Source organism: Labrus bergylta, chromosome 7 (genome assembly GCF_963930695.1).
Source record: "Labrus bergylta chromosome 7, fLabBer1.1, whole genome shotgun sequence".
NCBI lineage: Eukaryota > Metazoa > Chordata > Actinopteri > Labriformes > Labridae > Labrus > Labrus bergylta.
The window spans coordinates 11,794,733-11,813,847 of NC_089201.1; the positions used below are offsets into that span (position 1 = coordinate 11,794,733).

The 19,115-nt window shown below is 38.8% G+C and overlaps 1 protein-coding gene across 2 annotated transcripts in view; it reads left to right on the top strand.

Annotated features, from left to right (window-relative positions):
• The window catches only part of ranbp10 (RAN binding protein 10), a 34,282-nt gene that overhangs the window by 1,088 nt on the left and 14,079 nt on the right, over positions 1–19,115 (top strand). For both annotated transcript variants that reach the window (XM_020644262.3, XM_020644263.3), the window contains exons 2-3: positions 9,148–9,259; positions 13,329–13,381. In XM_020644262.3, coding sequence (XP_020499918.1) covers positions 9,148–9,259; positions 13,329–13,381 — 165 coding nt within the window. The remainder of the gene's footprint in view (positions 1–9,147; positions 9,260–13,328; positions 13,382–19,115) is intronic.

Consider the following 19,115-nt stretch of genomic DNA (forward strand, 5'->3'; position numbering starts at 1 on the left):
AAAAAAAATGCATTGTTTTTTTATCACGCGATTTTCAGGACTAACAATATGTGAGTCTGTTTCCCAGAATATCCCCAAGTCGTGTTTTTTCCCCCCCAGCCTGGAAGCAACCGGTCCATTTCTGCTGTGGTGCCCTAAGCCGAGTGTGTACAGCCTGAAACAGGCAGCTCGTTTTGAACAGCTGCTGAGAGGAAAAGGCCTCTGCGCATTACTTTAGGCCAAATCTGCCGATCATGAAATAAATCGGTTTTATGCGCAGACCCTCGCAGTTTCTTGATAAAAAGCAACTTTGCATGTCTGACGATGGTCTTAATCAATTGGATGGCTAGAGCCTGAACATACCGTCTGCTTTACTGGGTAATCTTAGCCCATTACATCTAGCTTTTGGTCAAAAACAAATGACACCTGTGAGAAATTCTCTTCTCAGACTTTTGCCCCTGTTATTTTTCGTCAGGCGACATGTCTGGGCAGCCCCTTAGTGGTAGGCAAGTTAGTCCTGTATCTGTCTCCACAGAGGCATTTGCAAGGCCACATTGGGGCCCTGTTTGGCTGTTTACATCTGTTAAACATGCAGAGGATAAAATGATGCAGGCAGGCTGTTTAACCCACTTTGAAAAGCCCTTACTTGGCCTACTACCGTTTTTATATATAAGAGAGGCCCTATTGTTAAACTGAAGATAGCAATACAGATAGATAAATATATCCACACGATTATTTGATGTATAAATAATAAGATTGCTGTATTGAATTATAACAGTGGGTAAAACTTGTGTGCCAAAATCCTGTTGATCAGTGGTGTGGATGCAGATAATTCATCTAGAAGTCTGCCAAATGTTTTTTTTAAACTTACCTTAAATATTGTTATTTTGTATAATGTGCATTCATTCAGTGCTAAGGAAACATTAGATATTGTGATGAATTACACACACATTTTATAGCTGTGCCACAGCCACAAAATTATGAATTGGCCCATGTATGACTTAAGATATGCAATGTGCAAATAACGGTTTGTGTTTTTAGGACATTGAGTCTTTATGTCTATGGAGAGTCCAGCGATACAGTGACACTGCACAATTGCTCAGAGATGACATAAAAATAGGTCTTTTCTGGAGTGTGCAGGATCATTTTCTTCCTACTGAATGTACTGCTTGGTTCCCTTACCCTTGTGGTTTAAATGCTATTTTGATTGGTGTGCCAATTCTCTCTGTTCAGCCCTTGCAGTCCTTTTTGAGAAAAGACACAGATAAAAACCATCCGTTCTCTTAAGAAAAAAATGCATAAATAAATACACACATGTAAACAAAATTATTGAGGTATCCTTGAATATGCTAAAAAAGTTTATTTTGGTTTAAAATGCAACTTAAAACAAAAAAGTAAAATAAAAAATTAGGGTCATGAACATATAGTTAGAACTGCATTAAACATTTTCCATACCTAGTTAACTGTAGCGTTGGTCATCGACTGGTCAATATCTCTTACATCCTTAACTGTCTGATTGATCTATAAGTGGCTGATGAATATTTAGTGTCCAATACAACTTCAAACTGTAAATGTTAACGACAATGGGCAGAAATTTGTGTCAGCATAAACTAAATTTGAATTGTGTACATTTGTATTTGAATTGCTCAACTAAATGTTTACCTTTAAATCACATCATTTGAGTTTGTGCTGTTAAAACTGAATCTAAAAGCATAATTTGAAAGTTAATTTATTCATCATAAACTTTAAACTATATTTAACATTCTGAAATTCAATCGACTTTTTGAAACTGAAGTTTTTCCTCATTAAAAAATTCCCTTATTCAGCTTGGGAAATTCAGATACCAAATTTTTGTAAACACTTGCAGGTGGTAAGGAAGAGCAATCAAGTGCAGATTCACAGCACTACTTTTTGACTAGTCAGCACTTTTGTTGTGACCATGGGATTTATGCACAGAAAACAGTTTCTTTCCATCATGGACAACACTGACACAAAAACAGTAATATCACTTTACAATAGACTGAATGTTTTTTATTTAACGTTACATCTATGCAGTGTATTGTTTCGGTCAGTGATACAAAGTTTTTGCTGTCGTTAGCAAAAAATGAATTTTATTGAGCAGTAGGGCTGGGAATCTTTGGGTTTCTCCCGATTTGATTTCAATTCTTTGGGTCATAATTCGATTCAGAATCTATTTTTCGATTCAAACATTATGACATTTTTTGGGCCGATATTGATATTGGGCAGAAAAAAATCTGATACTGATATATCGGCCGATATCTTTATTAGATCTGTGTTCAAGATTTAGAGATATGGACACATTTATTACATTAATACATCAAATGCATGTGATAATGCTTGTTGTAATTCATATAGCACACTAGGGGTGCAGAAATGCAACATTTTCTCTAATCGATTACTGTCCCATTTTTAAAGCAAGTACTCAAGTAATCATTTTGTAGTTCTTGTTTTTCTGTGATTCTTTTCCCCCACGGGAGGCCCCGCCCCCAACTATGACGCAACGCTGACTGTATCTACTGATTAATTTGAATCTTCAGGATTTTAATAATTGTTATTAATAGGCATACTTTGTATTAACGTTCAAATTAGGACATTTCTTAATGCAAAAATTCACACAGACGTATCTTATGATCGTTTTAACACTTTATTATAATTAGAGCAGCGAGTATGGCGAGCGGACGCGCAGACATCAATGCGCACTCATCGCACGTTGAAGCTGTTTTGACAGCAACATTTTGTTAACAAAGACTACAGTCTGCAGTGTAGAGCACACTTTACTCTGGTAAATGATGTTACAATAGAACAGGTGAACGATTTAAGTGTCCGTCTGTTTCATCTTTCTCCTCTGTGCATAATGACACACTCGCTCAATCTCGCTCGTCTGTCCGCTATGAGCTATTTCTCCCTATAAGGTTGTTCCATTTTGTAGTTATTAAAAGAATAATCATCTAAAATTCCAAAATATAGGAAAACATCTAGTTATGCTGCTCTGTCCTGGATGATCAAACGTCTTTGGTTTGGTGGGGTAAAGCGGTAATCGCAAAGTGAAAGTCCATGGAGCTCTTGCGTGCTGCCCTCGTTGCAGTGACATGTGTGGTGAGGTTCGTGGCTGGTGAGGCACTAACTTTTTCAGAGTCAGATATACAAATATATGAACCCATTTATAGAGTAGCTTAAATTCACCATTCAATTGGTAGCTTGCACATTCTGGTTGTGTTTCATATCACATTATTTACACACACATAGAGGTAAGGTACATATTTGGCCAAAGAAGAATGTTACATTCATAGCGCCTCAGAAAAAAGAGCGCATTTGCGCTGCACTCTCTGTGTTTTCTTAATTTGCCATTGCAATTCCACAATTCATACTCTTTCACTAAAAATAAAAGTAAGCCTATATAATGCGGTGTATTCATGGTCTTACCATTACTTGTAAACAAAGTCCATTCGCATATCCTTCTGGACAAAAATATCTGTGACTTAGTTGTAAAAGTCCTCCTTATCTTCCTTTAGTTTTAAAAGTTTTCCATTATTTATCACTTCACGTTTTGATTGAAAGTCCAGTTTTGAGAAATCTTTAAGCTTACATATAAAATCTTCCTCTTCTATTTTTGCAATCAGAGCGAAATTTTAAAATAAAAATTCTGCATAGAAGAGGAGCAACATCAAACCAAGCATAAACTCTTGGCCTATCCCTCTTCCTGCATCTTATCCCATCTCTCCCCCAATCCCTTTCCTAGCCCGGCGCAGTCTAGGCCTGTGAAGGCTGTTTCGTCATGAGCCGGGGATCCGGCCGAAGATTTCTGCCTTTTAATAAGGCAGTTTTTTCTTACCACTGTAACTTTTGCTGCTTTGCTAAAGTGCTCATGATGGATAGGCCGGATCTTTGTAACATGTAAGGTCTATTACCTGCTTTTTGTAAAATAACAATGAGTAAGGTCTTTTTACCTGCTCTTTTGTAATGTCAACATACAAAGAGTGAGGTATTTTATCTGCTTTTTGTAAAGTGTCTCGAGATAACACTTGTTATGAGTTGACGCTATACAAATAAAATTGATTGACTGATTAATGAGCTTCACGCAACGTTCAGTTGAGGCAGAGGTACTGGCTGCCTATTTGACTGGTGAACAAATCTAGTAATATATCTAGCTTATCTGCGATAAGCCACTACAGATATACTAATTAATTAATTAATCGGTTGGGCTCTTATGTATAAAGTCCTCCATTAATATTCTATACTAGCTGACATCAACAATGCCAACGAAAAGTTGACTTTTCAAGTTGTTCATTTTACTTTATCCATGTAAAAAAAATAAAAATAAAGTTACACTGCAGTTAACCAACCATCTGTTCTCTGAATGACAAAATCCCAGATTTTGTCAAACCTTTTCTGATCCAAACAGTTTTAACCCCATTTGCTTTTGTTTAACCACCATCACTGCAAATCAAAACAACATGAAGTTGGTCTCTATTTTGTTTAAAACTGCATCCCAAGATAATGTCAATTAATTATTGCTTGATCCCAGACTCCACCTGTCCACTGGTCTTTGAGCAAGACTCCAAATCTCAAAGATCTCAAAGACAGACATTCAGAAGGACAGCACAGGTATCTTTTACAATTGTTGGTTTACTTTGGTTTATTGCTTCGTGCAAAACACTTCAGAAAAAAGAAATGAAAACAGTTTCTCCAAAAAAAGGTAATTTCAAAACTAAGATCTTGTCCTAATAGGTGTAAAAATATACTAAAAGCAAGTTAGAAGTTTGACAAGATAATAGATGCATTAATGCAATCCGCCAATCTGGCCTTGGTGACAGACATTGGCCCATTGGTAAAAAATTGTGGCACTAGCCAATGTCAGTAGCCAATGTTTATCTGTTTTGTCATCAAGGCTGTCTCAATAACCCCTGAATTTGAGCTCTCACCTTGCAAAAAGTATCTGACCAGCAAGATTATTCATTGTGACTTTTACTTATTTTATAACTTTCTTAACAACAACACCATAACATACGTGATGGAGACAAACATTCTCGCCATTAAACAGTGTGCATATTAGCAGGGCAGCAGACGCTGCACAACACCTTTTGCTGGAATGTAGCACCATCACAGCAGCAACAGGTTTAACCACGAGAATGCCAGGTTGTTTTTTTTTACCTGTATTGTATATGATTTGGCTACAGAATACATTATGACAGGCATAGAACATAATTAATATGAAAACTCAACTGGTCAGAATCAGTGAGGTCTGGAAGTTCTTAATGTCCATGCAGCATATCTGCACTTTCTCTCTCTCTATAGCCAGATCGTACTGTACAGGGAAAAAACAACTGTCTAGTGTTTTTTGTAGATAAAAAGGCTAAAGAGGAGCTGATTCTGGTAATACCTGTTGCTGCTGTGACAGGGCTTTGTTTCAGCACCAGGCGCTGTCTACTGTCTAATGCACTCCTCTATTCTGTGGCGGGAGTGTTGGTCTTTGTCACTGCTTGGTGTTGTTTTTAAGAAAATAATAAAATAAGTAAAAGTCACAATCAAAGTAATCTTGTGGTCCAGTTATTACTGCTGGCATGCCAGTTTATGACCCTTGATTCACAAACAAATTAGCTAAATAAATATAAAAGGGGTGGATTATACCACATATTAAGCCACCCGGGATCACCCACCGCAACAGCCTTATGTGTCATATTCATTAAATTCTGGTATCTAGTATACCTAACTGCTGATTCAGAGTAGAGGAGGGTTTTATATAGCGGAAATCACCTGTTGGACAAACTTTGATCAGTTTTCTTGGTCAAACATTAGAGAAAAGGGTGGCATTGTTGGAGTCTTACACAAAAAAAACCATAGGTTTCAGCAATTGGCTAAATTGTTATTTTAAACATTGTTATCTGCCCTGATTTGAATCATCTGTGCATCTCCACAAGATAATCAAATAAAAATATCCGTGTGAATGCTTCATTGGGTTTGAAGGGTATTTTCAGTTTGTAACAACTCATATTGTCCACTATCTCTTTTTAAAGCAGAAATTAGTTGCTTCTGAAATGTGAGGACTAATTTATGTGAAAAACCTCGGTTAAAAGAACAATCAAAACTGTTTGATATGAATGGCAATTTATTACTTTGTAAGCCATGGGAATGATTTGCTTTGACTCTGTCATGTGATGACATCACAGATTTTTATTTTTATTTGTATTTTTTAAAGATTTATTTTGAGGCTTTTTGTGCCTTTTAATGGAGAGATATGACAGTGGATAGTGTTGGAAATCAGGGAGAGAGAGAGAGTGGGGAATAACATATGGGAAAGGAGCCACAGGCTGGATTTGAACCTGGTGGCCGCTTGCTTGGAGGACTATAGACTCCATACATGGGGCGCACGCACTAACCACTGCCCCACCAGCGCCCGACATCACAGATGTTTAGCTTTAATTGGAAAGAAAGGCAAGTTTATTAATGCCCAATTTGGCTGCATTCCCGGTCCTGTTTCTTTGGAAAGATTTCTCTCAATACAATTGTGCTCAGTGGTAGAGTCGTCGTCTCTCAACTAGAAGGTCAGGGCCTCGGGGGTTTCATCCCCAGCTCCTGCACCTACATGTCCTTCGGCAAGACACTTTCCCCGTTGCTACCGCTGCTTTGCCGGTGGCCTGTGATGAATATAGTTTGAGTGGGATTAGCTAATACTGATGGAAACTTCACACCTCTGCCATCGGTGTGTGAATGCGTGTGAATTGGTTTGATCTGCGGGGTAAAAGCACTTTTAATAGTCAGAAGACTAAAAAAGTGCAAACAAGCTCATGTCCATTTACAATTTAAAAGTTTACATTTTTATGTTCAGTATACAATATATAGTATAATAGCGCCTGACCAATATTGGATTTTTGGGTCCGATATCGATATTGAGGAAAGAAAAAATCGTTCTGTTTTTTAGATCTGTCTTCAATTTGTTGGGATTAATATATATATATATATATATATATATATATATATGTATATATATGTATATATGAGAGTAGTGGTGTGTATAACTGACCAAATTGCCAAATGTTTACACGTTGCCCCAAAAACGTTTAAACGTTAGGTGGGGGGGTGCGCGTGTCAGGGTCAGCGGCCGGCTTGTTAAATAAACGCAGTGGTTCCCACACATAGACGATACCTGGGCGAGCCGCCCAAGTATATTTCCGACCTGTGTTTATTTTATTTTTTATTTATCCATAAAATTGCTGTGTAAACAGAGCGAGAGAGGGAGCGGGGAGAGAGAGAGTGCTTTGAGGACATCCGCGAGGACCTCGTGGCTCCTGTTTAAAAAAATAATAATAATAATAATAATTCCTTCTCGACTCCTGTGAAGGGATAAGAGTGCAGAATCACATCAGCAGAGAGAGGGAGGGGGCGATAAGGTCCCCTGTCCGTACATCCCTCTTGTATGTGCACTAGAGGTGGGGTAAAAAATCGATACAGTATAGTATCGCGATATTTTGTGTGCCGATATTATATCGTCTCATGGCGGCCAAGTATGGCACATATCTGCACTAAAAGTAGGGGATACTGATAGTCACTTGATATGCTAATATCAGCCAATATTATTGCCTGGCCGATTAATTGGTCGGGCTCTAATATATTACACTTCTTTAGAGCACTGACTTAATAGTTGCTTATATATTTTATATATATATATCGAAAACACCTGAGGCATGTTACCATACCACAAAGTGGTGCATAGTAATTTGTTCTACCCATATGTGCAACTGTAACGAGACCTGATGGCCAACTGATGGCACGTTTTCACATGAAGAAGCTATAAATAGACATTGTGAATGTTGCTGCAACTATTAGACGAGACAGCCACAAAAAGAAAAACACACACTTGCATAGGCGTGATGTGTACATGGATAAACATGCTATTACATGCATAGGGGTCAAAGTTGATATGTTGAGTTGTAGGATTGTTGCTGTTGATTGTTTTGGAAAAATCCTACTTACAATACTAATTGCATGACATATTCTTTTGGGTTATTCCAAGCCCTTTTACCCCTACATGGTTAATTACAAACCTGGCATATAGATGTATTTATTGCACTTGTGCTTTCTATCATACACATGGAGGCCTATTTATCTGAGAACAATAAAATCACAAGCATACATAAGTATGGAACTATGAAAAACAAAACAAGCACTAGAGTCGGTTTTCAGCCATTTGCATTTTTGGTCATCGCTACATAACCTGTGTGTTCCCTGTTGTATGTGAGTAGCTGGAGTTCCATGCTTTGTCTGTCTATGTCATGCACATAGCAACAGCCTCAAGGTGTCTGCTGACAGCCAGCTGCTTCGTTTAAGGTTACAGCCTTTCTACATTTCATACATGCACATGCGCGTGCACACACACACACACACACACACACACACACACACACACAGCCTCAGTGACTTGATCACGACAGGTGAACTTGGTCAATGGTGTGATTCAATGTCAAAGAAAAAGATGAACATGTTTACTGTAGAACTGTTGTACAACACACCTCGTTCTCCCATGAACTGAGGAATTGCATAATTGGTCCACACACACTGAGACAGATTATCCTTATAGAAAAGGTCACCTTTAAAAAGTATGGTTTTGTTGTAGGCAAACAGGCTATCGATGCAAGACCATATGCTAGATTTTGTGATATGTGGGCTGATTAGACACTCAAGACAAAGGGAAACTTGTTAATCAATCACGGCCTTGGATTTAAAAAGGGAAAGCTCATGAAACCAGAGAAGAACTTGCCCTGACGTGACATTGTCACATGACTGATAAGTGACTCCCCACCAGCGAAATGCTTTAGCTGAAGCCAGTCAGGCTTTGGTCAGCTGTCAGACTGTGTTTTCACAGCTCTTCCTGTAATGGATCAGTCTGACCAAACCTAAATGGTTTGACGAATTGTTGCCACTCTCAGATGAGAGAGTATTGTGTACACATACAGTTTAGAAACGTAGACTAAAACCCAACGAGTAATGGAGAGCAAATTATTGTCTGCAGTTGAGCACCTTGCTGGATTTTTTCATCTGTTGAAAGCCAAAGCAATCCAGATTTTTCTAATTTTTACAAAAGACTTTGCTCCCTTCTTAAAATCATTTTAGCATATTATTCATGTAGACCACGTGTTTCTCCACTTGCAGGCCATGGAAAGAACCACAAAGATGCAGCATCAGTGCGAGCCACACACCCAATCCCCGCTGCCTGTGGGATCTACTACTTTGAAGTCAAGATTGTCAGCAAAGGCCGGGATGGGTAAGCAGAAACAACTTTGTTCGACACTTATTACATGGGTCCTGTGGTACTGTCTGCTGGCGTTACGAGTAACAAATACCTACATATTTCCTGCTTGCCTACTTTTGAGTTGTCATGAGACAAAAAATATATTTTAAATATATTATTCGAGTTAAATGCTGAAGTGCAGTTATAAAAGATCAGTGGTTACAGAATTGAACGTCTTTCAGCAGATATTTCAGTTTGTTTTTAAAGCTGCCGTCTGATAGAGCCTTTCACTGAGTTGTTGCTTTCACACAGAAAGCTTACTGCCCAAAGGCAGTGTGACGGAAGGATACAAAACAATCTCTTGTCGAAGATATTCATGTCGATTTTATGGACTCCTCTGAGCTGAAGGTGGTGCCAAACCATTTAGAATTTTATACAAAAAATACAAATTTGAAAAAAGCTTAAAGTTCTCAAAGCTCAAAAGATATCTCTTGAACATATGTCATCAAGTCTTAATGCACATGTATGGCTTTACATGATCATGAAGCGCCCTTTAGTTTACAAGAAGCGTGTTCTTGGAGTCAGCACAATGGAGAACGTGACTAAAACTTTACTGAATTGTGGCTTATTTTGAGTCGTTTTGGTCAGATATGGACCCCTTAGCACTCCTGCTTTTTACGATCATTCAAGTCGGCATTCATGTCCTTTTTTTTATTTTATTTTTAGTTTATAAACTTTATTAATCCCTGAGAGAAATTCTGGTTTTACACTCTGTTATTGAGAGATGTGCTTCTCACACACATTCACCAACAGGACCTGTGGACATGCATTAGTGGAGAGATGTCAGAGTGGGGCTGCTACACAGGGAGCACACCAGAGCGGTTGGGGGTTCGGTGCCTTGCTCAAGGGCACCTCGGCAGAACTTGGGTAGTGCCCTGGCACCTCTCCAGCTATAAGAACAACTTCCATATTAGGGTCCACACCGGCACTTAAACCGGCGACCCTCCGATTCCCAACCCAAGTCCCTACAGACTGAGCTACTACCACCCCAAAAAATGTTGTGTACCCATGCTTGTGCTCATGCATGAGCAACTGTACTGTGCTGAAGGTCAAACAAACTGTACAATGGGGGTCAAACTTTCTTGGCCATAGTACAGATTACCTTGTGTTAGTGTGCCCTAAGCTGCTTGTGTTGCAACTTGCAACACCTGACTGTGTTGGGAGATCTGCTTCAGTTTATACACAGTGGGATATGATAACATAAGGAATAACATTTTTGTTGCTACATGAAAATTTAAAAACTAGTAAAGATGGATATTTGTTTTTTTAACAATCAAGATAAAAGTACCACAGGGTAATGCATCTCATAATTCCCTTTGATTGCAAACTATTATTTGACATTAAAGGTCCCATATTATGCTTTTTCTGGTTTTATATGCCCTTTAGTGTGTTTTCCAAGTGTCCTGTGCATGTTTAGGCACATTTATGTGCAAAAATTCAAAGTCCACGGAAACGCGGCTTCTCCTACGTCCTCCTGTTAGCTGTAGCATTAGCTGCATGTAACGCTCGGTTCTAGGCCCCCTCAATAAAAATTTGTCAGTGCGGCGTCATTGTCAGTGTGAGGTCACTGATCTAAGCCCATTGGCTCGTTGTGGCAAGCCCAGCAGCTCATGTTGAAATTTACGAGACGCGTGCTGAGCAACTGACCAATAACGACAGAGCGGATCAGCAGACCAATCAGAGCAGGCTTGGCCCACGTGGGGTCTAACAGTGTGGGCTCAACAGAGTGTAGCTGACAGACTCAGAGCGTAGAGGGAGCAGTACATGAAAACAGACACTTTTTTCAGACTTTATCTATTGTGAACATACAAAAGTAGGTGCATAGATTAAATATACGAACCCCAAAAAGGGCAGAATATGGGCTCTTTAAAAGCACAATTCATTGTTTTCAGGATAATGCAGCATTCAAACCCTAGGTTTTTAACTTTTATATTTGTCCTTTTGTTTTTGTCTTTCTGGCCATGATTACAGTAATGTAAATACACTTTACACAAACCTACAACAAATATAAATTTTATTTACGCTCCACCTGCTAAATACTTAAATATGAATTACATTTTATGGGCTTAAGCCAGGTAACTGTAATAATCAGAAACTTGCCAGTAAAGGCCTGATCATAAATCTAAAGGCTTCATTGTTGACGACGCTGTCAGGGCGCAGGTCTTTTTAAATGAAACAGACAATGGATATTGTTACTTTTATTGTCCGTTTAGAATTGGCTGGCAGATCAGTAAAGTGGTGCAGTGTGCATTGGTCAGCAGTTTCTTGACCATTGTTCCACTTATTTCAACTCCGGGTGGTGGCATATAATGTGAGCTCAGTTTCCCAAAGTACTTCACTTTGGTAAATGGTAAATGGACTTGAGCTTGAAAAAGCGCTTTTCTAGTCTTCTGACTACTCAAAGCGATTTTACACTTGTCACACCTACACATTCACACACTGATGGCAGTGGTTCCTTTGTAAAGTGACCATAAGAAGTAACTAATCCCGTTCACATTCATACGCCGCTGACAAAGCAGCGGGAGCAAGTGTTTTGCTCAAGGACACATCGGACATGTGGCTGCAGGAGCTGAGGATCGAACTCCGAACAATGGGGTTGATTGAAGACCGACTCTATCAATTGTGCCACAGCCTTTCATTTTTGCAGATCTTGCATATTGTATAGGTTGAGTCAAGCTTCCACTTACCAGGGAGATTGCAGAATTCAAAGTTTGACACAACGCTTGCCTTCAATGCAGACGGGACTGGCTGAATGTCTTACTGCTTCAAAGACAGAACATTCATTTTCTCAGTATATCAGACACAACCTTACATTATGGATGTTGAGAGCAAGCTTATGTTAGCAGCACAGCAAACGAGCAAGGGCCAATAACCACCTGCAGCAATGGTGTACGTAGGAAGGTGGAAAGGGAGCACAGAAAAAGTAACAGTAGCAGGTTTACCATGCTCAAACTGGCTGCAGGTGAAAATAAACTTAAGCCGAAAGAAAGTAGGTTTTTTAAAATGTATTATTTTTTTTAATCAATTCAGAATTGTAGAAATTTCAATTCTGATGTGAATTGATTTTTTCTCACAGACCTTGTAATGCTATACCATTCCACTATAATGACATGCCAGTGTGCACTTGACTATTATCAATTAATCAGTCTGAATCAATCTTTATTTGTGGAGCACAAATTCATAACAAATGTTAACTTATGACACTTTCCAAAACAGCAGGTGAAAGACCTTACTCTTTGTTTTATTGTCTTACAAAAGAGCAGGTAAAGATTAAAAGTAACTGTTTCTGCTGTCATTCATTTTTTAACTTCATGCACTGCTGTGCCTGAATATAGCCCAAATACATTTGTTCACGTGGCTATAGATGTGTTTTTATTTGATAATGGCTCACATCATAATGAAAACTAACCTTGATTCGCAATTGCCAAAACAACATTAGTGACTTCTTCTTGTTGCTCTGTATTGTGTTTTTTGTTTAACTTTAACTTATTTGGCAACTTACCCACATCACATTTATTTGACTAACACCAGTGTCCTTCCTTCTCTCACATCCGTAAGGTCATTGAGGGGAAAGTAGGAAACTTGTGAAAGACTCTTTGTGGGCTGTGATTTTTGTGATGACATCAGCAAGTGCCAAAGTGAGCTAAGACTATGCCAGATGCATTCAACGGTTAGAATTGATGACTCTGAAAATCGGGCAGAAAGTTATTTTCGCTAGGCTTTTATAAGCTTGCTTACATGGAAAGGATGCAGGTCAAGCATTCATCCTGTGTGACAGACTTATGATGTCACTACTGACCCCTATAAGCCTCCACTCTTACAGTCACTTTTAATGTTATGTCTTTCCTTTGGAGGCATACCATTTGGTAAAAGAAGATCAAAGAAGAGATGTTTATTCAAAGTCTACTCTTCCTGATACATATCAGAATAAAATCATGAGTTTAAATTGATATTTTGAAAGGTAACCCGAGAAAGTACCAATTAGGAGTTGAACATTTTGATAAATGCTATATCATAAAATGTATTTTTTCTCTTTTTGCAGGTACATGGGCATCGGCCTGTCGGCCCAGGGAGTCAACATGAACAGACTGCCTGGTGAGTACATGATAATATGGCCATGACTTAAACACAGGGAGTTGGAAAAATGGACATATAGACATTTGTTATCGTGTTAAAATGACTCGTTCCAAAGGGTGGCTGGATCTAAAAAAAAAAATTGATGAGAGATTGTAGAACAAAAGGATGGAGTCTGGGTCACCGGTTGCCTGGTGGTTGGTGTGTCATCCAGATGGGGTAAATGAAGGATTTGCAAGGTTACTCAACAGTGTATTGCATGTATATAATCAGAGCAATATCAAGCAATAACACTGGCATGCTGGGCATGAATTAGACCAGTGCTTTTGGCATACAAAGACAAAAAACAGTTCTCTCAGTGCTCGCTTCTTTTGTTTATGTTTGTTTACACAAAGGACAGTCTGTGAAGGGCAATTAAGCAGGTTTGTAGTGGCTAGCCAAAACCTTGACTGTGAACTTCACTAATGACTTTTTGGTCCATAGTTCCACCCCTCTGACTTGGATTACAAAAATGCATTGACATTGCTGTGTAGCTGGTTTATTTGAGTCTTTATAAACAACAATGGGGGTGTATCTCTTTCAATAGTGTAAACTCTGGAAAAGGAAACATTTTTGAGCTCTTGTTTTCATTCAGTCCGTGGATGTGTTTTTGGTGCAGCAGTACTGTGAGAGACTCCTCATGTGGAGTTAGTAGAGGGAACATATGAATGCAGATTAATTGACAATTTTTTTTATTTAATTTGTGGATAAGTGAGAGTAGCCTGAGAAATGCAAGCATTTATGAGACTTGAAGGATTAAAACAGGAGGAGATGAGGATATGTGGCGTTCCTATAGTAATTGGATGTGGTTTGTGGATTCAGTTTAAACACTGATGGCTGGAAGAAGAACATGTCAGGGCATGTCAGAGCAGTATGATGCAGTGGATGTTGACTTGCGGCATTAGGACCTACTAGTGTAACTTGACTGTGAATGTCAGTACGGCACTGTTGTAAGATGTGTTAAAGATGTATGTTACTGCTGCTGGTACTGTCTTGTCTGCAATGTGACTATTGTTTGGAGTAAAATGAATTAACATAAAATAGTTGAAAAGAACAATACCAGAACCGAATACAAAAACAGCTAATAATAAGACAACCACACAGTAGTGTTTTCTGATTTGCTGTCGTTGTGTTTTGCACTTCTGGGCCACCGTACAAAATCACTGCATAAAAAATTCAGATATTTTAGCCCCTATCATCTAAAAAGTGAACTGAAAGTGAAAATGAAATACATCCCATGTTTTGCAACATGAGCTTTCTTCGCAATGCGTATTTCAACAGTTAATGAACATACATTTGAATAATAGTAATAATAAGCAGTTGAATGGATTTAACTAAAATATGCAATCGTATTAGTGCTAATGGTTGGCTGGTACCGGGATACTAATAGTATGTTAAGTGTAATTCATCATATCTATAACAAATGTGATTTGGTCTCTTAACGGGTGATTCAACTAGTAAAGGTATCTGTAAACGACATTTCGGCCGTTTAGTTGGATCATCCGTCTAGTCTTTTAAAACGTATCAGACAACAATTCCATCCTATTCTGTTCAATGTGTTAATATATCTTTCTTTGTCAATTTACACAATCAATATGGGACATTACAGCTTGTAATCGCTAGCATCGGAGTTTAAAATCTGTGCGTTTGCATTATTGGTGGCTGGGGGAAAGGAATCCACGGGACACCCCGTCCCAACTATGACACGAAGCCGACTGTATCTATTGTGTACTGTTAAAAACTGCTACTACCCATCTTTTTCTCCCCTGTTTGGCTTTGCTTTGCTATTATGTGTGTGAGAGTGTTAAAGCCACTTACTGTACATCAGCTGAATGGCTTGTAACGTGCAACAGAAAGTGTTTTTGGATGTCCAAGGTCTCTCGTTAGAGAAGATTTTTGTTTCAACATTAATATTGATATGGGAGCATGTTCAATAGCAACATTAAAGACCTTTCAAGTCAGGCAAAATAACCCGAAGAAAGATACAAAAGCAAGACTTGTAACAAGAAAAGTCAGTCTTATTGTACAAGTTCTTCCCTTTGCCAGAGCATATGGCACACTTCTACTATATCGGTCTTCTTATCATCTCGTTGTAAATCTGTAACAGTGCAGCTTTTTAGATTAATATTACCTCATGGATGCAAGAGGCAGACTTGCTGTTTGATCTGCCGAAGTTCAGAAGTTGTATTAACTTTCCACTGCAGCTAGTCCTGGTGCTGGTTAGCTCTGCAGTTTAATTAAACACTGTGGATTGTTCATGGCTGCACTGGCAAAAGATGTATGACCAATCTGATCTCACAGAATTGTGTGACATTAACTCGACCTCCAAACAACAAATCATGTGCAATTTCTTAAAATAGCATCCTTGGCTGCACCACAGAAACAATGAGAATTTTAAGTGCATGATGGGATGGACAAAACCCTTTTTGTAATTCAATAAAGACCTTCAAACAGATTGAATTTATTTTAACTTATTTGTAAAGGGACGGGGAACAATATTAAACATGTTGCCATTTGATGCATTTTACCAGAATCAGCTTAAAGCGAATTCACATCTACATTCCCTTGGCATGTCATAATAAAAACATTGCATGGAAAATCTAAACTGTAACAAACATAACACAATGACATAGAGCAGTACATCGCAAACACAACACACACACACACACACACACACACACACACACACACACACACACACACACATACACACATCAAAAATATTATTCAAGTGAAAATGTAACGTGTTCTTAGCTGTTTCAGTGTGGTTGGGTTAAGTCACCCAAACTACTTGGTTATGTTAGTTGTTAATACGTACTATACTCGGTGGAGTTGCATGCCTATGTGTGTGTGAGACTGTGTGTGAATTTGTGATTGTGACATAAATTCTAAAAGTGCTTTGTACAGTCCGAAGCTCAGAACGTGTTATACAATCCATTTTACCATACATGTTGTGTTACGTACTTCATGTCTCTTCAGAATCAGGGTTAAAGGCTGTGGACTTAACCAAGTGTAGCAGAGATAAAGGGAGGTATACATTGTTTTTTTTAATCACAATATATTCACTGCAATAGCAAGTAACCCTGCTCTGATCTACAATAAACATATGACTTTACAGGAAGCTTAGAAATCATCGCCATGTGTGAACTGACTTTGGTGAATACACTCTACTTAAACTTAAAGAGTACTGCAGAGTTTTTCCAGCTCAAAACAAGACAATGGCACCAAGTATGATTTAAGAAAAGACTAAATAACAGCCTGGATCAAACTTTATTTCTACCAGAGAGCAGCTGTCTCCTTGTTTGGTGACTTTGTTCACTAGAAGAAATTAAATTGGATTCAGTCGCCGCGTCAACAAATGTGCTGCAACAAAGATCAATGAATAAGAAAACAAGATTGATATAGTCTGATCGTTGTGCGAGCATTTGTCTACTTAAACGAAAAACAAAAGTGTTTTGCTGTTCCATCACTTTCTGTAAGGTCAAACAAAATGTAATTGACATACATTGTGTTATTTTTTTGCCATTCATTTGGATTTTCAATAATGTTGAAAGAGGAAGATCTTTGCCGATTTTCTTTGTGCTCTTCAACTTCTCTACTAGAAGTATTCTTTATTTTTGAGTTATGGCTGTATATTTTTCAGTGCCCTCAACCCCCTGTCTATGTATCCTGATACACTCAGAAAACACACACATAGACCTATAAAAACACACAAACAATGTCATTCACTAATGGTTCAGAAATCTCTCATGACGTAAGAGGAAGTGGAGTAGCCATATAGCAGCCTAGAGACTGAATACAGCCCATTGCCAACCAATCAGACCACTACCACGCTCTGCCTGGGGGCTCCAGCCCTGTCTGGGGCCATCTGACCTGCTTATTGACTAGTCAAGATCTGTCCTGTGGCAGAGGTTTGTGGAATGCTGTGGACACCAGGCAGCAAATTCAGCAGCCTGTAGTTCAGTACACACTCACACACTCTCACAGATACATACACAAAGATCATTCATTCTCCCTGCTTCTTGATTCACATGTGTCGAATGTCACACAAAGAGTGGAAGAGCATGGAATGAATGTGTTTTCCAAACCCGTTCACACATTAGCTATGAAAATATTATGGTTGCTAGGTTCGCACTACAGATGGTCTATGGCCCTGGTAGACGGATTACTGTTGATTGCCTTAACTCTGACTGACTCAGTGTATTTGTGTGCCAGTGTGCGTTTGTCCCGAACTCCATGGATTTATCTGTGTGTGTCCTGGACTGACTGATTGCGTCTCTCTTAGTGTACTTGTTGTGTTTCTCTCCTCTGGCCTGTGTATCTGTGGGTTTGTGAACTCATTCTGTCCATCTGGACGTATACCTGGTTGCATAAGACCTCTTAAGCTAAGGATGCCGTTGAATTTTCATTTAAAAACGCTTAATAAACAACTTGTAGAAAGTCATCAAAAGGGTTTTCCTTTGGCTGATTTAATTGAAAAGCATTTTATGTCCCATGTTCTAAAGTAAGGACACTATGCCAGTCAAGCAGCACATAAAACTGTGATAACTCCTAACATACCAATAGTAGGCTTGTTTCTATTGATATGTAATATTGGTATGAAATACCATGGAAGGTACTGACCAAAATAACTAAGTATATAAAGTTATCCAAACAATACCTCCACTTTCAGTTTTCTTTCATGCCCTTATCAAGGAAAACAGCTTGCAGCTAATCACCAAAAGACGTGTTGAATTTATTTAGAAGTTGAATTGACGCACTAACACTGCAACTATATTTCATTCTGCCTGTGGTGTAGTGAAGGTAAAAGATGTATAAGGGAGTTACCAGTTAAAGGAAAGTATTTCCATGAAACCCATGGTCTAAAAAACTTTGGTAAGGAGACTACGTAAAATGCTTTGTACAATGTTTCCAAATGAACCTTTTGAGCGTAGGACAATATTTTGCACAGTCATACTCAAGTTAGGGAAGTTATGAAGCTGTGCTGTGGCATGATTTTGAAGTAGTGGACATATTTACTGAATGTCACCCATTGGTTTGTCCATGTTTTCTGGTCTGGTGTTTCAGCCATCTCAATTTGGTCAACATCCTCTTTTGCACTATGTACATTATGGTGACCTGTTCTGTTCTCTCTGTCCTGTAGCAGTATGGCACTGTCCTTAAGACACACACCTCATGTTCCCAGTAGTAGAGACTGAAGAGGTTTTTAACAGAGAAGGTAAAATAGAGTGACCAAGCAGGATTCTAGACAAGACTTGTTGTTGTGCTTTCACACGTGCACAGAACTCCTGAAAACTTTCTGAAATTGTCTGGATGAGCTTCATGTGTGAACTTCATGTATTGTTCACTCCAACTTTACCAAGAACTCTTACTGTCTCAGTTAATTGGTGAGCCGGTGTGAGAACGCAGCAGGAAATATTCAGGAAAATTCACCACCAGCAAGTGAGAGGGGGTGATGACCTTTATTTCCTGTGACCAGGTCACAACCATAGACTGTGCCACTATGTTCTTACCTGCTCTTTAGTTGATATTCTGAATATGTTGAACTACACGTAGTGTTGAAGCAGAAAAACTATCATCACAGCATAAGACTGTGTTGGTTCGTCAGACACTTCCATGTAGTTAATTTTCTATCATGTCTTTCCTCTTGGGACCCCCTCCCGTCCCGTCTGACGGAGATAGTCTCCCACTGTCAGGGACTTGCATGAACAACCAA